General features: G+C 44.2%; 1 protein-coding gene across 1 annotated transcript; it reads right to left on the reverse strand.

The window, feature by feature from the left end:
• Nucleotides 1–8,281: 8,281 nt before the first annotated feature.
• LHFPL2 (LHFPL tetraspan subfamily member 2) lies at nucleotides 8,282–22,652 on the reverse strand (the record flags this gene model as incomplete). Its single annotated transcript, XM_080706134.1, has 2 exons — nucleotides 8,282–8,538; nucleotides 22,226–22,652. The coding sequence occupies 2 exons, from the start codon at nucleotides 22,650–22,652 to the stop codon at nucleotides 8,282–8,284; spliced, it is 684 nt and encodes a 227-aa protein (XP_080562260.1).
• Between the last annotated feature and the right edge of the window lie 724 nt (nucleotides 22,653–23,376).

The following is a 23,376-nucleotide window of genomic DNA, read 5'->3' on the forward strand; positions in this document are numbered from 1 at the left end:
AATGAAAAGACAAACCAATCTCTTTTAATTACCTAGGGACAACACAGCTAATGATTTCCTGTATTTTCTTTCATGCTTTTTCTGTGCATATACATTTTTTGTGGAGTTAAGGGTTATATGAGCAATATGGATTCTAAAAATTCTATTTTTCCTTAGCATTATCATGAGTTGATAGTTATAAAAATTAACTTAATATTTATTAAATTACTACACTTCAGTATAAATTATAAAAATATAAGCAGAAAAGATAAAATTACTCATGATTTTACATTCATTAATATATTTTATTAAGAGTCTGGTTTATTTTTTTAGGACGACAGTTTTCTCCTAGTACTAAGAAATGAGATTGCCCTGTACATCCTAGCAGTAGGTTCTTTGGGGAACCTGGAAATACATACAAATGTATTTCCAGATACATTTCTATAACATTTATTCACTGTATAACTACCATGAAGTCCTTTTATCATCTCGCAAGCTCCATTTCTTTGGGCCCTGGACTGCCATTGGTACTGGCTGTCATTCAGCCATGGTGCACTCTCCCCTGCTTTGTTGAATTTTCATTCTGAGTAGAGATGTCAAGAACTACACTGCTTCATAATTGGAATGTGTGGGTTAGCCATGATCTGCCATGAAGAAGGGAACTTCCATGATAATGAAGAATGAGGCAGAAATGCACAGGGATGCAGAGAAAGTCTAAATAGCTTTCTGTATCTGTTGTGAAGCCCTATTGCTCACCCCTATCTCATCACATTATATTTTTCCCAAGCCTATCTTGAATTGTTTTCCTACTGTTTTCAACTGGAGAATCTTTACTAACACAATGATTTTATTTTTTTAGTTAGCGTATATATAATGAATATATTTTCATATTTTCAGATACATTTCTATAACATTTATTCACTGTATAGCTTCAGTGAAGTCCTTTTATTCAATTACATTCTGACTTTCAGCATCTTTAAGATTATAAATTACTTATCGAGGAATATACTGTTATTGAATTTGAGGAACCCAGGATTCTCTTTTTTCTTTTTGACAAATTGGTGGGCCAACATATGTATATTTTTTTAAAAAGACCTTTGATGTGCATTGTCAAAGTACTCACCAGAAAAATGGTATTAGTTTATGCCTCCATCAGCTGTGTAAAGGGTTTTCTGTCTCCACATACTACCACTGCACCCCAGCCCTATTTTTTTTTTTATTCTTTATTTTGAAACAAAGTTTCACTAAGTAGCTGAGACTGTCTAGGAACCTCCATCCTCCTGTCTCAGCCTTCCAAGTATTGGGATTACAAGCATGTACCACCATGCCCAGCTCCAAATAGTTTTTTATTTTTATTTATTTTCGTATGGTACTGGGGATGAAACCCAGGGGCATTCTACCTCTGAGAGACACCCCCAGCCCTGTTTTTTATTCTTTATTTTAAAACAGGTCTCACTAAGTTGGAAAGGGCCTCACTAAGTAGTAGCCGAAGCTGTCTGCGAACCGTGATCCTTCCTGTTTCAGCCTCCCAAATGCTGGGATTACAAGTGTGCACCACCACGCCCAGCCCCAAACAGTTTTTTATAAGTTTTGACAAATAATCGGAGGTCTCTTTCTTGAGCATTCTGGCTTCCCATGCTTGTGGGCTTGTTCATTGCTACCTACTTGTCTAATTTTTGGTCTTATCAACTAGAAGCTGACTGTTTATTCGGCGTCCACAGAGAAACCTTCCACCTCGTGAAAATGCTGAGGTAAGATGTTTAGCTGCATTCTGTGTTGTAACTGGATAGAAAAAGAAATGGTGGTCTCAGTAGCCAATCCTTGGAGTCTCTCTAGGTAAAACTTAGATTAATTTTGATAATAGGCTATGTTATCCTTCACAAAATGTACTTTCTGAAAACAACTCTAAATGATGTTAGTCTGGGCAGAGTATTCTTTTAAGATTCTTCTTGTAATAAGGACTCTAGATAGTAGAGACTGTATGAAATACTTTACACATATGATTTAACTCTCCCACCACACCTCTGATGTCACCTCCACTATTGGCCCTATTTTCATAGAGGATGAGGACATCATGCACGGCTTCTCAGCGAGTGGCGGAGGCCTGGAGAAGGGCAGTTAGAAGGACCAGGCCCTGACTTCTTCCAGGCGGGCTTGCTTTGCCACACGGTGCCACTCTTCCATTCCTGTGTTCCCTCTCATCCGTCCATGTCCAGTACTTCAGGTTAATCCTTTAGGGACAAAAGACACTAGGAAAATACAGCCTGTGGAAGCCTCCAGAGTGAAGAAGTTCATGGCCTGCTGGTGAGTATCCACTCTTGCTCATCAGTATCCAGGCACCAACTGGCTGTTTTGTGTTTGGAGTAACTTTGGTGGAAGACAAATCCTGAATTACTAGGTTAAGTGTGCTGCTCATGAGATCATAACAGCTGCTTACCCGAGGTGAGATTATTTATTATAGGAGATAACAGTTTTCAAAGCCTGTCATTTGTTGTACCATTGACGTGTACCTGGTGGGTTTTACTATCTGTGTTCAGGATTGAGCTAAATCACAATCAGTGAGTTGAAGTATACCAGGGTCTTCTCTGAAAGGAAAGAAGGAGCAGCGTTATCATCCATTGTGATCTTACAGTGTGCCCTTTGGAGTTAACTTGAAACTATTCTGTTGACTGTTCCCCGGGGGTGTGGCTGTAACTTCTCCTCCTTTTTCTAGGCAGGACTCATAACATAGCTGTTTCTGAGCTTTTGCTTTTCCACTTACTATCTTTCTCTCCTGTGGCAAGTGACTTAACTAGCCTCAGTTAAGATACCTAAATGACAGTTACATATCTATGAAGTAAAGAGTTCTGCCTCAAAGGTGTTTGATGAATAAAAGAATTGTTTAAAGTGATTACTATAATATCTGCACATAAAATGTGCATAATGATAAAAAAAAATACTGTCTCTCCACGTAGATAGGTCATTCCCAAATCTTTCTCTCTCACCTGGTCTCTCCAGGCTCTTCGCAGCAGCACACAAGACTTGTCCAGAGGCAGCCTTCCGGGAACCTCGCCACTGCTCATGTTCCTGCTCCTTCTGGATTCACTTTGGTGACTGTATCACTTTCTACCCAGTGTTTGAATACTGGACAGTCATCCTAGACCCTCCTCTCCTTCCTACACTGCTGCTGATCAGTCCTGGGGCTGTCCATTCTTATCCTCCAGCATCTCTGAGTCTTCCCACCCGTTGACTGTGTTCACTATCACTGTCTTAATATGGGCTTACTTTTCTCATGAAATTATAGTGGTTTCCCCTGGACATAGCACTTTATGGGCTACTTACCTGAAGGTGTTATATCTTTCAGAATGTTTGGCTATAAAAACCCAGAGCTGCTAATAGTTATGTTTACTGACTTTTCTTTCCTGTATGGTTTTGGGTTCACTGCTTCCTCTATTTGTACCTTTATCTGTATCCTGTGTACCTAAGCAAAATTAGCAGTTCATATCTTGAACACATATTTTGCAAAACTGTTTAGGATAAGGAGAGGAAGCTGCAAGGAAGAAGATAGTAGCAGAGGCAGCAATAAGACAGCCTTGTCAAATGACTAAGCTGCTACAAAATGTCTCTGTAGAGGAGACATTATTGATTCTTGTGCTTTTAAGAGTAGTCCTGTTTGCTTCAGTGTCTTTCCTTTATGCTTTAGTGTTTGAGTTGAAAAGGTATTAATTTACTTGAAACTACTGAAATAATTCCCACATAAAAGAAATGTCCAGGATAATAAAGACTGTTCTTTGGTGTTTTTGTTGTTGTTAAGCAAAAAAGGGGATGTAGAAGTAAGATCAGGAGACCAGGCATGGAAAGGTGGTCCAGAACTATTAGGTAAAAACTAAGGACAGAAAGCACATTGGGGCCTCTGCTGAAACTTAAGTCAGGGACCCTTTCCTTGTGCATTAACTTTTGAGAAAGATGTAATGGCATCTAAAAAAAAAAAAGCAACTAAAAATTTCAAATTTTGCTTGGGTTATTCAGGTCATGATTTGTTTGGAGAATTTTTTAAATGATTTGGGTAATTTTGCCAGCTTCTAATTTTGATTTCCATTAGAAACCTGTAATGTATGTTTAAAAACAAAGCATAAATACACTTTCAGCAATCACAAGTCATAGATCAGGAGAAGAAAGCCATTTGGGTTATTCTATCAGCAAGTGCTTTGTGAGGTGTAAAGAGTTGAATGAATTTATGGAAAGGACATTTAGTGTTTTGAGTTTTTAAGTTAGAAATCAAACTGTTCAGGGAGAGGCTTCTTCTGGGCAGGAATACTTTCAAGAAATGGGGTGTGGAATGTCCTTATGGTTGGCTTTCACTTTGGGTATTTTTGTGGAAATAGGGGAATGTATCTTTCAGTTAACTTTTTCCCTGTCACAGAATATAAAGAAATTCTTTGAAGCACTTTTATTTCTTATAGCTTTACTTTAAAATGTTTGTATAGTACATGAGAATTTTGTTATTTTTAATGATGTTGATGCTTCTCCAAGGAAGAAATATATACTTATCTTGAAGTTAAAGATAACTTTCAGTAGGTATATTAGTAATAGAATAGTTAGAAATATCTGAGTATTTTTTTCTCTAATGATACAATAAGTTAGTGTTTAAAACAAGTTTGGACCAGTAGGTATTTCATGATCAAATCATGCACACAGCATATTGAAGTCAATATACTCAGACTTGACAGAATGAGTTTGCAAAATCTGGTTTAATTCAGATCTGAGGAGGGCAGGGGGGCACATTGTGAAAATACATATGCACAGGAACCTAATCAATGCTAGACAAATAATGTATTAGTTTACACTATAATAGAATAACCACAAATTTGAAGGCTCAAATTGAGTCCATCAGCTGTAAATACAATTTTCTATTTGGCTCAAGTGGCTGTTGAACATCAAGTGGTGCCAAGTTTCTCCAGAGCACCTACTGACCCCTCAGCCTTGGAAGGGGCTTCACCACAGTCTCAGAAGAAATCCCAGTCATCCCTTTAACTCTGTTGGCCCTTGGGAGTCATTGTTACCCAAACACAAATGTAGGCCAGGGATTCCCAGGGGCCACATGTTATTGCACAGAGAGGTCTGTTCTAAGCCAGACTCTTATGGCTAAGGAGGTGTGAGATTAGCCCTTAAATAGTGGTCTAGCATTAACATAGTCTATGAAAGCATGTTAAGAAATAGCTCCTCAGTGACTAGGTACTAGCTACTAGTTATCACGCTAACAGAAAAGGCAACATGGCAGCTTCACATTTCACACAAAAGACTAGCGTTCACTGGGCCTGGCTGGCTGGCTTAACTTCCATATAAATATAGTGATTATTTCAGACCCAGGAAAAATGATTTCATACCAGTCTTTTCTTCACATAAGATTTGTGTAGCATTAATTGTTATGGGCTAATGACTAGGCCAGGAAGGCAAAAATGCATAACTCTCCATTGCCAAAACAGAAACATCCCTGTTTTGACTCCTGTCCAGTTTCCAAAAAACAAAACATACATACACCTTTGTTATTGCACATCTTTCACACAAACTTGTGTATGTATAATATATATATTAAATATGCTACACATAAAAAAGACTATGGCACTTTACAGAATACATGTTTAACATAGATCATTACACCACAGATGTTTGAAAACTATACAAAAACCCTTACACGATTAATGTAACATTGTTGAATTAGCACACAGGTTTAAAGAATCCACAGACTCCAAGGCAAATATTTCTGCCTTAGAGTACATCGAGAAGCCAAGCCCATGACCAAACTTTAAGCGCAAATGCAGGCAACATAAATAAGACATGTCTGGTGAAAATAATGTTCCTATCAAAAAAAATAGCAACAAGTGGTTTTTAAATAGCCATGCAGGAAAATTTGGGTCTAGATGAGCCTGGTTTAGATGGTTCTTTCATCCCAAAGAAAGTCTGTTAAATGGGCCAAAGATTTAGAGAACCACATTACCATTTTACTGTCTCTACTAGAAAATTTGCTGTTACAGCATCAGTGTTTACATAGTTTTTAGTGGACTGGGTTTTGTTGGTACATGTACCTTTTTTGTCTTCTATAACATCCAAATTAATAAATACTGTCAAGTGACTTTATTCTGGCCAAGAGAGGTCACATTTTTATTTGTGACTGTTACCATGTAGACCTAAGGGTATACTGCCACATTAGCTAAGAAGCAGGTTGATGGACATGCTCAGAGGATCGTCTGGTCTTGTGACTTGTCTATAAGGAGGAGACAGACTGTAAAATTAGCTTTAGAAAATGGATTATCTTGTAAGGAAAAAATAAATTAATCTGATGATAAGCTTAAGAAAAATTTATGTCTATGAAGATTTGCCTGAAAGAAAAGTATTGACTGCAAAATATTATCCATATGCTGGCAGAAAGGGATTTGGTTATATTATAAATGCACAATCAGGGGTAGGAGCCTTATCCAGTAGCTCCCATAGATTATCTTCATGTGTTTAGAGAGATGGTTAATGTTTCCTGAGCCTTTACCTAGGTTACTAGGATGCCTATTTACCCTTCTCTCTTAAGGAAAACAAAACAAAAGAACACTTTGCTTACTTTACACTTTGGTTCAAAACTGGTGAACTCATTAAAATCTGGTTCTACCCCCCTTACCTCTTGTGCCTTTAGCCTTTCATCTGTGAGATAAGTTGGTTTCTAGTGTTGGCCAAAGGCCACAAAAAATGTAATAAAACTTTAGTGGCCTCTTCTATGTATAAAGCACTTACTTGTTCTGCACCAAAGCATGGCTCTAGGCTCACAGCTTTAATATGATTCACCAGGGTGAGGCTGTAAAATCTGAGTCAGGGCTGTGTATCTGGTGGTATTTAGCACACAATACCTTACCAGTAGAAGGTGCTTAGTAACTGTTAAATTCTCAAAACCAAGGCCTCAAGTGAGTAGATTCATAATTCCAAGGAGACCTATACTTTTAATCCCTCTAGGAATCTGGCGGGTTGGCCTCACATGCTTCAGTTGCTAAGGAGTATTTCTATCAAATCCTGAAATTACATGATGCCTCATCAGGTTGTTTTTGGCTACTTTGGCCATTCTGATTAAAATATTCCTGAATCAAATACATTGGTAAATTATGGAAACTAAAGGCCCTGAATCCTTTTAATAGTAGTGTTTGATTGTGTTTGTAAACAAGCGTGGTCAGAGATGTTCATCTAGCTCCTATTTCTGCATTACATTTCTACTCCATGCTTTCTTGGGTATAAAGTCTTTGATGTAACTCTTCATTTGCAGCATTTTAATGTTTTAGTCTGCTTTCAGGGTCAGCATTAGTAACTAGAGAAACTTCTGTGACTAGTTTTTTTTGTTTTTTGTTTTTTGTTTTCTGCAGAGAAATACCTTTCTGCTTCTGATGGTTTTGGCAATCCAGCTGACTATAGTATGGTCAGAGAAAAGGTCTCCCCCAGAGGCTGAGATTCTGACAACCATTCCCAGTGAACACCTGAATGAGCCACAGGTGGTCTGGAGACCCCTGTCCTTAGGAGAGAGAAACCAAACCAAGTGAGGTTTCCTTTGGCAGTAAAGGTACAATCCTAATCAGTGTGGGCACCAGCTTGGTTGCTGGGAAGAAGAAATACTTTGTTTTCAACTGGCACGGTTTTGTATTTTTGTTCTCATATGATTGTACAAATCCTTACTTTTTCTATACTCAAAAAACTCTAAAATCTTAAGAGTGTCAGTTCAGTTGATCCACCTTACCCTGGAACCACAGCAGGCTCAACAACTGTCCTTGCTGACCCTTTCAGTCAGCTGGCAAGAGACAGTGTCTGGCTGTGGCCTTTAGCATACATCCCATCCCCAGTAAGTTCTCAGTCTTCAGCTGAGACTGGGAACATTAGGAAGAAAACCCAAACACCAACCCTAGACCCTCGTACTGAGGCAAGGATGCTCACAGGCATAGGACTGTGGGGCACAGACTTGCCTCAGAATGGCCTGCAGAGCCAGCTAATTGTCTCCTTTGTTATCAGAGGATCAGCTGCTTTAACACTCAGACCATTATCCTTCATTGAGCCCTGGGGAGATGGTGTCTGACCTGACTCCACCAGCGCCCCCAGGGTTTGGATACAGGTTTTCAGGTTCTGTCTCTTGTAATTTGCACTGCAGCCCCTCAAGTCCATTGCCTCCCATTGGTCCTGCTAAGGCCCCGAGCTGTGGAATGTGACTTGGATAGGTAAAGGCTAGTTCTCCACTTGATTCAAATGATGAGGACTGTTTCACAAGATTATACAAGAAAATAGTGTTCATGTCTCTTCCAAACTAAAGGAGGCAGATCAGGTTTTTCCCCTCTTCAATTTCTTCCTGTACTTTGTCACTGGAGGTTGCAATTTCTGCTTGTGCGGAGAAGACGGCACAGATGAAGGTGAGGACTGTGCCACCGATGGCCGTGTAGAAGGCCCAGCCCAAGGAGCAGTCTCCAGGCTTGTAGGCAGATGCATAATGTCCACAGTAGTCTATGGCTTTCTGGCAGCCCCAGCCAGCAGGGTAGAGTATCAAACCGAGGATAAGAAACAGGCCTGTGGGACAAGAGAGAAAAGAGGTGAATCCCTCGGTGCCCTTCAACTACAGCCTGCTTAGAGCTGCTGCCTCTGCTGCTTGACTTGCTTGCTTTGGACAGTGGTGTCCATTTTGCGACAGACTGCGAGGGACATTTCATGCAACCCATCTCTCCTGAAATGTCACTTTATTAGTATTTTTAGCCACTAGTACACGAATTCATATTTTCTAGAAAAGCAAACTGCCTTGTTACTTCTTTGCAATAGGTTCCTAGTGCAGTAAACATTTCCCTTTGAGTCTAAGGTTGAAGTTGGCAAACTAAGGCTCTCAGGCCAAATGTGGCTTTATAAATAAAGTTATATTGAAACATAGTCATGGCCACTTACAGACCACCTATGACTGCTTTGATGCCAGAACAGCAGAGCTGAGTGGTTACTACAGACCACATGACCTGTAAAACCCCAAATATTCATGGTCTGGCTTTTTGCAGAAAGAATTTGCCAACCTCTGGTCTAAGGCAATTTGCAGAACCACCTGGCCTCCTGGTTAAATGTAAGCGATGGGCTCAGAAAGAGAGCAGCTCTTAACCTGATAGTCAGTGCTTCAGGTAAGCCCAGAAGGAGTGTTTGCTAGTTTTTGCCAACAAACAACTGCATGGGTGGGGCAGTATATGTTTAGAAATAAATTGCAAACTTCAAAGGACTTTCTGTCTGGATGCTTTTAAGTGGACTTGGCCTGGAGTAGACAGTAATGAGCTCCACTTCCATCTTTCTTACCCCATCACTGTATCAGTGCATGCCTGCTACTACTTTTCTGTTCCTCACAGCTGTCCTGCTCACTGAACATCTGGAATGCTACTTTTCCCACCTGTGGGCTCCAAGAAGGTAGGAACTGTGCTTGAGGCACAGAAGGTAACAAAAACAAATGAAACACACTCGGAAGAGTAGTCAGTCCTGCCTCCTAACCTGTAGCACCAACTGGGAAAAGACCAGCTGCAGAAGCATATCCCAGGTCATGTCTACCACTGCCCAGGAATAAGACAGCTGGCCTTCAAACATAGGTTTCAATCAAACCCCTATAGTGGAAAGAAAACTTCCTTGTGGTCTTGCCAGTCCTCCAGTTTGGAAAGACAAGACATTGCTGGATACCTGAGCAGCGCTTTACCTGGTCTGAAGATGAGCAGCTCAAGTGTTAGTGTGCGGGGCACTAGGAAGGGGCTGAGGCCAGCACTGCTCCTCAGTCATGAGGAAGGGGAGACCCCAGGGCTTTTCCCAGCCTTCCAGACACCAACTTCTCTCCCCCAGGCCAGCCACACAGTTGCCACACTCACTATCTGCTAACAGAGGGCGGGACCCAAGGCCTCTTTGTGGATTTCCCCCATTTATACAGAAGGAAGATATTATTCCTGCTTTAAAAGGAAGCTCTCTGGGCCCGTTACTGCTCTGTAGAGTGACTGAGCGTGATCTTCAGTACCACATCCCTGCTTCCTGTGCAGACAGCTTCCAGACAAAATGTTACAGGCAGCCTAGGTCTCACTGTGTAAAAGGATTTTCCTAAGGACAGGAACAACAGACTGCCATCATGGGAAAGCCACAGTGAGTCACGGCGCTGAGCATGTGCAGGAGTGTGCTCAAGAAGCACCTTCTAAAGCTGCGGAACACACCTAAAGTCTCTGGACAGCGAAGCCAAGCAGCCCGCCAAGTGCAGGCTTCGAGGACCTCTGGATAAACGTGGGCCCCACAGAGGCCATGGGGAGGCATGCCCACTGAGGCACACCATGGCTACCCCCCTGTAGGGTGCTCTGAGTGGCCAGGGAGGGTTATAGGAGTGGACATAGTCCACTTTCATAGCTTTCAACACGTTTTCAGGTTGGTGATACCCAAGAATCGGGTCACGCCATACATGTATCTCTTTCTCTGAAAGAGGCACTCTCAGTGGTGGTAACCCCTTGGGTTCTCAACCACTTAGAAATACCCCCCATCCCAGCCCAAATGTCACTATGTGAAACATCTGTCACTGCTTCCTGTGTTATTTTCTTTGTGCCCCCACTGCTCTAGGAATTGCCTTTTTCAGTTTTTATCACACTTGTTTATGTTTTGTAATACTAGGAATTAGAACCAAGGGCATTCTATTGCTTTGCTACAACCCTCTTTCAATTTTTGTTTTGAAATACAGTCTTGCTGAGGCTAGCCTCAAACCTATGATCCTCCTGTCTCAGCCTCCCAAATAGTGGGCAATGCCACACCAGATTGACAATTATTTTTGTGTATTTACTTAACAACTATTTACCAAATTATCTACTAAGACCCAAGCATTATTATCACATCTGGGAATACTGTGGTCCTTTAGTGGGACTCTGAGCCTCTTGTCTACAGAAAAGCTTTATTTATTTATTTTTATTGTAATGAGGATGGAACCCAGGGGCATTCTACCTCTGAGCTACACCCCAACCATATTATTTTTTTTATTTTGAAGCAGGGTCTCACTGAGTTGCAAAGTACCTCCCTAAGTAGCTGAGGCTGTCCACGAACTGTGATCCTCCTGTTGTAGCCTCTTGAGTATTGGGGATTACAAGCATGTGCTACCACCCGGGTCAGTAAAGTTTTATTCTTAGAATCTCCCATATCCTGCTTACCTCCTGATGGCTATTATTTGGTAACTGTTTACTGAATCAACATTGATTCTAATCAGACAACACAGTTTTGTCTTAATCACAAACCTGTTGGGTATGTGACAGTAAACTTTGGGTAATCAAGGCCAGAAGTTCAAAGAGTTCTAAAACAGCCACTGACTCATTCAGAAACACAGCAGGCGATCATCTAACTGTCACACATCTGTTTCCCTTCTAGCATTTCTCTGAAGAACAAGAAAACTCCACCCATTGTTTTTCCCCTATCTGGTCTCCCCGTGCCTAGAGGGATTTAGGCTGTAGACCTGATGAGCTTGTTCCCTAGTCTGTGTTGACCTGGTTCAGTTCACTAGCGCGGGACCAGGTGGACAGGGACCAGGTGGACAGGGACCAGGTGGACACTACAGATCCCTCCGCCCTCAGTGTCTCTGTCTCTAACAGGAACTTGGCAAGCCAGGCAAGAGTGGTTGACCTTCTGGATCCTACCTCCATTCTGGACACAGACCAGGAGTCATTTTAAGTGGACTAGGAGTAGGTGTTAGCTTCAGTCATCAAGCTCAACAAGTACTAAGGCTACTAGATAAGAGACACACTAAGGACAGATACTGGCAACTATATTTTGAACACCCTGCAGTGTTCTGCCTCTGGATGGGAGATCGCACCGGCTCTGCCGTCTCGGTGCCCTTTGCTCTTCTGCCTTACCTGCCCTGCCTTCAGTCCCCAGAGAACCCGGGACTCAGTTATGTGTCCTCTTCCATGTCCACATTCCTCATCAATTACACGTTTCTGTGGCTTTAAATACTTCTGTCTCATGAATTCTAATCACCAATCTTGGGCTCCCGATGTGAATATCCAGTTGTCCACCTGACTGACTCTTGGACGTCTGACAAGGTACTTTAAAATCATGTTCAAACCTCAATGCTTGCTTTCTGTTCTTCACCCTGTTGACCTTGTCTAAACAGATGGTAGTTTGAGTCTCACGTCTGCCCAGAGCAGAAACTTTGGTATCATCTTTGACTCTTTTTCATAAAACCCACATTCATCTGTCATTTTAGCTACTGTTTTTGCCTGGAATGCTTTCTCCGGATTACTCATATGGCAATTTATTTATCTCCTTCAAGGCTTTGATTAAATCTCATCTCAATAATTCTACCCTGATTACCTAATTTAAAGTATCACAATTTCTCCCTCCCTACCCAAACATAACCAGGCCTCTTTTGCCCTAGCCACGCCTTTCATTCAATCAATCAATCAGCCAATCAATCAACAATTTTTGCTAGGCACATATTACACATTAAACACTGTTCTAGGCAACTGGGACATTTAAAATAGAATACACAAAGTTCTCTATCCTCATGGAGTTTGCATTCAAGCTGGTAGGTACAGGACAGTAAATAATATACTATATAATTTACATATTTTATTTGCTGTCTGTCCTATCCCCACCAGCTTGAATGCAAACTCCATGAGGATAGAGAACTCTGAATTAATGAAAAGTGAGTTTGATAACAACTATATTACATTTTTCAAGCAAAGCCATGTACAAAGTTCTCACCAGGATTTTGAAATAGTTGGAGGAAAAGCTTCGAGTCGGCAGTCTCAGCCAGCAGAACTCCAGCCATGCTGTTCCTGCTGAAACACACTCGGGGCCACCACAAGCCTGGCCCCTCACTTAACTACCTGCACCTAAACCTCCTTCCAGGCCACAGAAAATAATTCTTTGTTGGGAGGCACACAGCAAAAGGTAGTAGGTTGATTAAAGGTAATAAATTTCCAGTTATCTAGAGACCAGTCTTACTTCCAGCCACAAAACAAACTGTTTCCAACCCTGCCTGGCTGAGGAGAGGAAGCCAATGAGCGGGGCTATGGCTAGTTGGCGGGACCTGGCCCGGGCACCAGGGAGGGAGGCAGCATGGACAGAGAGCAGGAGCTGGGCAGAAAAATGACAGGCAGGAAGAGGCCAAGGCCAGGAGTGGGGGGCAAAGGAGGGCTAAGGTGGCCCCTGCTGGTGGCGGCAAAGGCAGGGTGGTCTCTAGAAGCAGCTTGAGCCTGGGGAAAGGACAGGGTCAACCACAGTTCCACAGAAAAGGTGATCTCCTGCCAGCAGCCCCGAGGACAAGCCACAGACCAGGGGGTGGGACAAGGGTCCATTGCCAGTAGCAGAATAACATGCTCAGTGATCTCGCTTGAGTCTGGCACCAGCGACCTCCCTCGGGGGTGCAGCTGGAGAATGGATTCAGGAAATGATTGGGTGCGCCAGTTAACATTCGCCTGTGCGCCCCCTCTCTTTTCTGTCAGTTTTGTTGAACTCATCTTCTGTGCTGACAATTGGAAGTCACCTTGAAAGTTCCTCACAGCCATCTGTGGGTCTTTGTTAGGTGGGGACATTTTCCTTCTACAGTATCCAAGGCAGTGTCAGACATCTTCAAGACCTGAGGAGGGTGTACCATATTGGCACATGGGCTCCCTAGCCACTGACTCTGCATCCAGGCATTCTCCTCCCCAAGAGCATGTTGTGGACCTACAGGCTTCTCACCTGAGGGACTTGGGAGACATCCCGCAGTTATGGTCCCCAGTCATCAAGACAAGGCTGCAGTAGGTTCCCTATACTCTACATGGAAAAAAAACAAAAAACAAAAGAACAAAGAAGCAAACAAAAAACTGCGTAGAAGATGTGTAATACTCCAGAACAGTTTCCATGGGTGAAAACTAAAAATGACAAGTAAGTGGTAGTTAGTTAGTCAACCATTGTGAGGTCAAATTTTTATTTTGCTAATAGAAGGAGACTAAAAATGACCATTATCAAGCCAGGCGTGGTGGCGCACGGCTTGTAATCCCCGCACTTGGGAGGCGGAGACAGGAGGATCGCGCAGGTTCGAAGCCAGCCGCGCTGGCTTAAGAGACCCTGTTTCCAAATTTTAAAAAAGTATAAAATAAAATAAGTCTGGGAGTGTAGCCCGGAGGTAGAAGGGCTTGCAGGAACCCCAGTACCACCACCAAAAAAAAAAAAAAAAAAGACTATTATCTCCTCTTGTCATTTCAGAAAGGAAAGAATACAGTAAAAGATATATTCTGAGAATGAAGGACAGTTCTTTAAACTGAAGCCATTTGGCTCCATGGACTCTTGCTTGACTGGCCTAGCCCTTCTGGTCTTGCTGTGGACTCAGGAATTTAGCAGAGTGATCCAGCACTTGTTCAAAGGCAGCAATTCCTGGTCTAGGGCCCTTCTGAGCGGTCGCAGAGGAACTCAGCGGAACCTGCATTAAATTGGAGTCACCTTTCTGAAAAGCCTATTTACTATGCAGGAACCAAAGTAAACAGTAAGGAGGTTTTTTTTTTTAGTTTTTTTTTTTTTTTTAGCTTCTCCTTGAAGTCAAGTTGCAAACTTCTTTTTACTGCATCTCACTTTTTAAGTTTTAAGACTTTATGGACAAGCTAGGTCAGGGTCCAGCCATGACATTCAGGAACTTTGCTTCAAGAACCGGATCAAGAATGAGAGGTGAGGGTTTAGCAGGAATGAGAAGGGTTTGGGTTGATGGCTTGAATGTCTTTGTAGCTTTGTAGAGTGGATTATATCTGCTTGTCGGCTTGGTAAAAGACCATAACCAGGGTCTCAAGGGAAATTTGTTATAATTACTCAGAATTAATAGCTATTAATTAGGAACTATCTGCTGCCCTTGGGTCTGTGGAAACAATCTGTAAAAATGTTGCCACCTCCCTAGACCTTTCCCCGAAACAGTCTCTCTTTACAGGCACATGACCTTACTCTAAAACTTGACACACATTCTGACAAATATCCAGGTTATTCCTTCACATCCGTTGGTGATAAAGCATCGCTTAACAATTCAGAGCAAGAAGCTGATGTTAAACTGCTTCTATGCAACTAGGAGAACTTTTTAAAATATTTTGTCCATACATTATTCACCTGACACTTGGGCTTATGTAAGACAGCTCCTGTTTGATAATTCAAGATAAACTGGCAAAAATGAGCAAAATGCAGTGTATAGGACACTAAAAGACACTTTAAAAAGTTACTGAGCTATGAAATTTTTCAGACAGTAAGTAAACTTCTTGGCGGCTGAAGTCACTGGATACAGATAGTGTTAAGTAACAACTACAACAAATCAGGTGCCACCTTGTGGACATGAGGTGCTGGAGGTTGGTTTCTACCACTCTGGACACACAGCCACTCTGCATTTTAACGTGAAATTACTTTGGGTTGTGGAAACATATCTGTACTGAATCTTAAAGTGTTTTAATATTAGACTCATCTGAATATGTATATTTAATATTTAGTCTATATGGGGGCTGTCTTCTACAAAACAGTTGCTGGCCATTTAAGAAAGCTACTGAGAAAATCATATACAATAAACTCATAAACATGGTTGATTTGCTATAGTACAGCTCTCCACAGGAAACAAAGATTATTTTTGAAATGGCTTTACAACCTAGAGAAGAACACCACCATTTCCTTAAGTTACTAAAACAGTGCCTGAATTGCTTTGTGTCAGTATTCAGAGCCATGCTTAAGTGATTATTCATCTATGTAATTTGTGTGTGTGAACACACACACACACACACACACACACACACACACACACACACACATTTAACTATTGAACCCAGAAGTATTCTACCTCTGAGCCACATCCCCGGCACTATTTTTTGTTTTTTTGAAATAGTATCTCACTAAGTTGCTGAAGCTGGTCTTGAACTTGTGATTCCCCTGTCTCGAGCTTCCCAAGGACGGGGACTACAGGTGTGCACCACTATACCCAGCATGTTAATGTAACTGGAACATAGATCATCTATGGCTCCATGATCATTTATGTCAACAATTAAGTGGTTAACCATGGCAAATCATTTTATACATTTCATTACATTAATTGCATTAATTGTAATTAATTAATTGTAATGTAATCTCATTACATTACTTGCTATTACATTAATCGCTATTTCTGAATTTTAAGAGTTCGCAATTTTCTTCTCATCCTTACAATCGATTCTTTTAAAACAGATCCCAGTATCTAGACTTACCTTAATGCTTGCTTGGCCCTTTGCTTTTAGGCAGTAGTTTTTAATCTAATGATATGGTTGAGCTCTTCATTCTCTTTATGCATGTTGATATTTCTTTTCCTCTGGAGTACAGTTTATAAAGTGATGACTAACACAGCTTGGAAGCAGAAACTTCAGTAATTGTAGACACAAATCTACAAATCTTTGCACTTAACAGGCTTCCAATAACAGCTCCTTCAACTGAAATTTAGTTCTGGCCTGCCTTATCATGTACCATTTCTACATTGTTTACACCAAGGGATTAGCAAAGCCTGATGGACTAGTAAATGGGTCCTATCTGTGTCCTATCTTACACTGATTCAGTAGTGGAACAGCTGCCCTGATTTCTGATGCAGGCATCATCTAGAGAAATCAGGAGGCCCTTTTAGAGGCCAGAAGCCTCTAGTGTTCTCAGTGACAAGGGGAAGCAGTATGTTCCCTCTGTCCTCAGACCCCTTCAACTGAAGGCATTTGAAGTTGGGCAAGCAAGGTCAAAGAGTTAAGAAAGTTGTTCAGGTGTAAAATTATGCGGTGGAGCGCTCCTTGCTTCCTAACCTAAGCCCCTTGCTCATTTCTCTCTTCTGTGGCTAATCTGTCTTTGAGTGAATGGATAGGGTAGGAACTAGTCCAAAGGGAGCCTGGGTCTACACTGGGTTGTGGACATCACTTTTCCTAGGAGACTGCCAATCCTGGATGGTGGTCCTGGTGAGTCCACACGCCTACTGACACTTTTGTACACGCTCAGATTCACGATGGAAGCTATTCTACATGCAGCCAAGGCAAAGCCATTCACCTGGCTTCTCCGATTCTTTTCTTTTTTCATACTGCCCTCTTTCATTCTCAACTAGTTTCCTCACATCCAAGAAAACCTTAGCCACCAAGGCAAAGAGCAATCCCCAGGACCACACCCTCCACTCTGCCCTTCAGGGACAGAGCTCAGCCCACCCGCCACCTAGTAGGTCAGACTGGCGTGGCAGCTTGCTGAGCAATCCCAGGGGACTGAAACCTTGTGGATAGAGGCCAGAGGGAGAACTGAGCATGAGAGACGACAGGACCTGAGAAGCAAAAAGGCACAGGGGAAGCGGAAGACAGCAGGCAGCCAGGCCCGCAGCTCCTGTGCTAGTCCAGCCCCCATGGCAACCCCAGAGGAACAGTCCCAGCCAGCACAAGTGAGCCAAACCCTGAGCTCATTTTAATGGCTTTTCTCCCAAACCTGAGTCACTGGGGATTCCATGGACGTCTCAGAGCCCTACATGCATTTCCAAAAACAAACTGCTTGATGCTGTCATGGAAAACCTGGATCTCTGCATTCTACAGTTTCACCATGGATTACATCCAGGTCACAACCTAAGGAAGACAGCTGGCGAAAACATAGCCCTGCTGGCTGATTACCCAGCTTTTGTAATGAACCCCAGGGGGATACCAGCCCATGTGTGTTTCTGGCTCTGCCAAGTCCTGGCCAAGTTCTCCCTAGTGGAGTCCAATCAGCCTGTGATTTATTCTGCCAGGGGAGTCTGAGAAGCCACCTGCAATCAAGACTCAACTGTAGAAACTCCTTCCAGAAAAAGGAGTGGAAGGGGGACAGGAGGAAGAAATGTGTTTTCCTGTGATGCGACTGTGATCTTTTGCTTTCTAAAACACATGATCATTGGGACAGACGGACGCACCTGAGCACACCAAAGCCTGGGGGACTGCTCTGCACCCTGCAGCTCCAACACAGCCAGTCTACTAAAGCGCCCGGGAATGATCACAAAGCAGAGTCAAGTCTAAAGACTATAAATGATATCCCTGTTCCTTAGAATGCAGCAATTCTGGGAAACATAAAAATAAACTAAAATTGCCAAGAAGGCAGAAATACTTTTAATAAGTACCATACCGCTGCCATTATTTACTGTATGCAAGCATTGTGCTTAAGTCTTTCTCCTATGTTACCTAATTTAATTCTTGAAACAACCCTGAGATATGTAAGACTGTTCTATCCATTTTACAAGTGAGAAAACAGGCTCAAAGAGGCGAGGTAAATTGGTCAACGTTCACAGCCACTTGAAGGTGAGGTTTCACTGCTCAGAGCGAGTGCTGGACACCAAGGGCATCTGTGTGTAAGTGTTTATGGAGGCAGTCTGGTGCCCAGGTAGGCCAGACCCTGAAAGGCAAATCTAGGTAACTTTAACAGTTGCCTTTCTGTTCTTTTTAAAGTAACACAGGTAAGGATTTCCATTGAGGTAGCAGATTCCTCCACATTCCTAAAATCACCATATCAGGATTTTAATGATTAATATTTTATAGACAGTGAGAGCTACATATAAGCCTTGAGGCCTGTTTATCCTTTGAAATTTTATGTGGTGAAGGAATATACTGGTATTATGCAGTTTCTATCCAGTCCTATTTTATAAAAATGCCACTTTTACGAAAATGTGAGTTGTAAGAGGCAGCCCAGCCCCCAGTGGGCTTCTGAAGAATGCTTGTGGTGTTCTGGCCACAGCCTCCTGCTCACAGTGGTTTCAAGTGTCTCGTGAGCAGAGCATGGGAGAGGACAGCCTGGTGCTCACAGCAGGTTTGGACACTGACATGGCGGTGTGGTCAGCCATCCATTCCAGGACGAGGGAAGCCACTTGCATTGGCTTGAATTGCCTGGTGTAAAACTCCATCAGGAAGGATAGAGCCCAAAGCCTCCCTCCCCTACCCTGAAGGTGTGGAGGATAGCTCAGTCCCTCTTTCTCAGGATTTCCTCTTCAAGGCGTGCTGCTGGCCAGGCTGCAAGGGGAAAAGGAACCACTTCTTTACTGGGTTTCTGTGCTTAGCCTTAAACCAGCGGCCCCCAGAGAGCAGACTGACTAGACAGGAACCTTTGCCTCCTGCCAGTTGAAAATTGTGAGTAATTTCAGAATTTTTGAGATGCTGCCTAAGTAACAGGGTGGAGAGAAAGTTGAAATTTCTTCAGGAAAGTCAGACTTTTTGGAAGAGAAAAGCAAACGGCAGATTAGCCCCGTGGGTATACCCTGACTTCCTTCTGCTCAACTCTTCTTCCCAGGGGCCTTATGCAGGCAGGCAAGAGTAGAGAAGTCAGGAAAACTCACCATAGTGTATGAGCACTACCTATGATCTACGTGCTGGTCTTTGCACGCTTGCTATAAACAAAGATACACAAGATTTGTTGGACTAACCTCCTTACAAGTGGAATTCACTGGACTATTCCTTATTAAAAACTTAATGTACTCACGCTTATAATCCCAGCAATCAGGAGGCAGAGATCTGAGGACAGCCTCAGCTATTTAGTGAGGCCCCTTGCAACTCAGTGAGACCCTGTTTCAAAAATAAAAAGATCGCTGGGCGTGGTGGCGCACGCTTGTAATCCCCGCGCTTGGGAGGCGGAGACAGGAGGATCGCGCAGGTTTGAAACCAGCAACACTGGCTTAAGAGACCCTGTTTCCAAAAAGAAAAAAGAAAAAAAGAAAAAAATATATATATATATATGTCTGGGAGTATAGCCCGAAGGTAGAAGGGCTTTCAGGAACCCCAGTACCACCAATAAAATAAAAAGACAAAAAAATAGGACTGGGGGGTGTAGCTCAGAGGTAAAATGCCCCTAGGTTCTATCCTTAGTACCTCAAAACAAAAAACCTTAATATGAACAGTCTTTAAAGGATGTAGCTGCACTTTGCCTCTGCATGACTATGAAAATCAATTGTGGTCTTGAGCACCAAGATGTCCTACCCCAGGACAGGTGTGCTGGTGCATGCTTGTAATCCCAGCATCTGGGAAGGCTGAGACAGGAAGGTCCCAGTTCCAGGACAGCCTCAGCTAGTGAGGCCCTTTGCAACTCAGTGAGACTGTTTCAAAATAGAGAATTAAAAAAATAGGGCTGGGGGGTGTAGCTCAGGGGTAAAATGCCCCTAGATTTCCATTCCAGTACTGGAAAAAAAAAGAAAAAAGATGTCCTACCCACATGCTGACATGGCCACTGGTTTGATAGAAGGCAGAGCCCCACCACATATCTCAGGAGGAGAAGAATCCCTGGGACAAGCCAGGTCTCTAATCTGTACACCAGCAACGAAGGTGTAAAATCATGAAGGGTGTATGAATTCCACACAGGTGAAGTCCAACGGATTTTCCTCTCTGGTTAACCAGGGCTCTTCAAAAGGGTTAGTAAGATTTGTGCCAGCTCTATCTACATGTTTATTTAGACTTTTCAGAAGCCTTCAGTAACACTTCATAGTCTAAGCTAATTCCTGAGGTACTTACTGAGGAGAAAAAAGGAGGAGTATTTCTCTGATAAGAAAAAGACAACCAAATACTGAAACCCTTCTTAGCTAACATTTCTGGGAGGTAAAATGCCAAACACAAAGGGACAGACTTCAGATTTCAGAAGTGAATCAAAAGGGGACAATAAATGTCACAGAATCAGAAATCTTTTTTTAAAAAAATCTAAGGTAAGGTCATCTTTTCCAATCTCCCGATTTTTCAGAAGAGGGATGCTAAGGTCAAGGTGGTACATTTAAATGGAATCCTGGCAATGCTGGATTCTATAAGTGCTTGGGATTGCCTGGGTCACTCATGGTACAGCTGATATTGGTAGATAAAACAAGGGTCCTAGCGCAGTGGTGGCACACATCTGTAATCGCAATACTTGGGAGGCTGAGAAAGGAGGATCACAGGTGAGAAGACAGTCTCAACAATGTTTCAGGACTCTCGACAACTTGTGAGATTCTGTCTCAAAACAAAAAAATAAGATAGTTTGGAGGTAGAATGTTCCTGGGTTCAATCCCCAATACCAATAAGGAAAAGAAAAGAAAAGAAAGGAGGGTCCTAAGATTTGTTACTTTGGAACAGAAAGTTTCAGGGTGCTGGTGTCTGAATGGGGTTGGAGCCAATGTGGAGGCAGAGCAGTAGAGCAGGCCTCTGGCTGTCTCTGCTAGCCCATACCACCCCCAATGCAGCACACAAGGGCCCCCTAAGATTTGAGGAACAGAAAACATTATCTTATCAGCTGTTTGGACAAAACCTTGTCATTTGATCTGTTTATCTGGAGCAGCCCTGCTGAGGGGGGAGAGTTCATTCACTTGGGCACTGTTTCTTTGCAGCCCTGGAATGGGGCTCAGAGAGAATTCTCTTCTCTGACTAGACTTCAGCCTGTTACTGAGGTGGAATCACCTGTGCCTTCTTTAGGGCTGCTGGTGGATTCCTGTTTCTCCTGTTGGAGTATCTTAGTTAAAAGGTGAATACTTCTTTCCTGAAAACCAAAGTTACACCCCATTCCTTCTACCTCTGTGGGATGTCTTCTAACTCGGTGTCTGTGTGCTTTTCTGCCACAGTGTCTCTTGAGTGGGGCCAGACTGCTGCTCTCTTGGGTCAGGGCCCACGTTTGAGCCCCCTGGGGAAGCCTAGGGGAGTGCTGGCCAGTGGACCTTTGCCTGCAGCTCCTGCCTTCCCTCGGGGATACCTATAAAGAGTCCATACTTTTCTTTCTACCCATTTCTAACAAGCTCATTAGTGTGAAATTCTCAGGAAGTGGAAGAGTTAGCTTGCCTTTTCGGATCCGAAACACAGAACATTCTGTCAGGCTCCAGAAGACAGGCAATTTAAATCAGAACGTCATTAAACACAGCGCAGCTGATACTAATTCCTTCCCAGCCAGTCTTCCTGCCCAAAGCTGAAATCCCGGGGGGGGGTGGGGGGGCAGACTCTCCACTTCTTACTGAACCTCAGCTACACTTTCCTTCTTAGCACAGTGCCTCCTGCGGGTGGGACTCCTCTCACCACCGCCTCGGGAGATGTACTGGCATGCTTTTAGTTTAATGGGGGGGGGGTGGGATTAGAGGTACTCGTTACCCAAGAACCTGGACCCCGAGGAAGCGAGCCACGCGGGGATCCACGCCACAGGACAGGGCTCCCTTCTGGGCGAGGGACCCACTGGCGCCATCCCCTGGAAGAGGAAGTCAGCGCGGAGACCCGGCCGCGGAGGGGTCTTCTCCCCAGCAGCAGGAGCGGAGCGAGGTGAGTCAACAAGTGCCCTGCGCACTTACCCGCGATCCCCTGCAGGAGTCCGCAGACGTTGAAGATGCTTTTCTTCATGATGCTCTGCACGCACATGGTGAAGACCGACACCAAGGCCACGGTGCAGAGGATGAAGATGCCCGCGGCCAGGAAGATGGCAGTGGCCTGCCAGAAGCCGCTGGCGATCTCGCCGAAGCTGTCGGCGTAGGGCCCGCAGAGCGTGTCCCGCGGGACGTGCTGCACGCCGGGGTTGCGGATGCAGCGCGCGTAGATGCCCAGGGTGGGGTGGGGGGGCTCGGCGGCGCCCCCCGCGCCCGCCGGCTCCGCGCCGCCGCGGCTCTTGGCTCTGCCGACCAGCCAGTCCGCGCTCATGAAGGCGATGAGCTCCGCGAAGGCCACCACGATGCTCAGGAGGGTCCAGAGCATCGAGCGGCAGGTGACGATGACATGACACATATTGGCCGCCGAGGGGGCTCGAGGAGGCAGGAATCCGCGGGGTCGATCACCGAGGCGCGCCGGCCGGCCGGCGGCGCGGACAGGGGGTCGCGGCCGCGCTCATTCACTCCCGCGGCCCGCAGTGGCAGCGCCGCCCCGCGCCCGCCGCATCCGCGCTGAGGGACGCCCGCTGCTCCGTCCCGCGGCGGCAGCCCCGCGGCGGCCTCACCTACGACAGAGGAGAGAGGGGAGGGAGGGAGGGAGTGAGCGCCGCGGGCCACGCCCACGCGGACCGCGCCCACGCAGGCCACGCCCCGGCACAGGCCACGCCCACCGTGCCCCGGCCAGCCGCCTTCCTGTCTGCTCCCGGAGCTGCCCTAGGGCCGAGCGCCCCTGACCGGACCTGGGGCATTTGCCTGGCGTCTGTCTTTCCAGTTCTACCTGATCACAGACAGCGCTGGTTGACTCTGTCCCGAGGCAGGGGAAAACCCAGTGTCGCGGCACCCGACAGACAGGGGACACTGCCCCGTGGCTGAGCTCTTGGGATGTGGCTCCCGTCTTTTATGAGAAAAAGGCAAACAGCACAGGAATCCACATCTAGGCATGTGTGGCACTGAGCTATGTCAATGGACTGGCTGTGCTCTCTGAAGTTTGCAGGACTCTGACAGCTGTTCTGGGATTAGATAAGATAAATTCTGGAAAACTTGCACCAAAAGCTTTTGCTGAACAGTACGGAGTGAGCATC

This window comes from Muscardinus avellanarius (genome assembly GCF_963383645.1).
Source record: "Muscardinus avellanarius genome assembly, chromosome: 1".
Lineage (NCBI taxonomy): Eukaryota > Metazoa > Chordata > Mammalia > Rodentia > Gliridae > Muscardinus > Muscardinus avellanarius.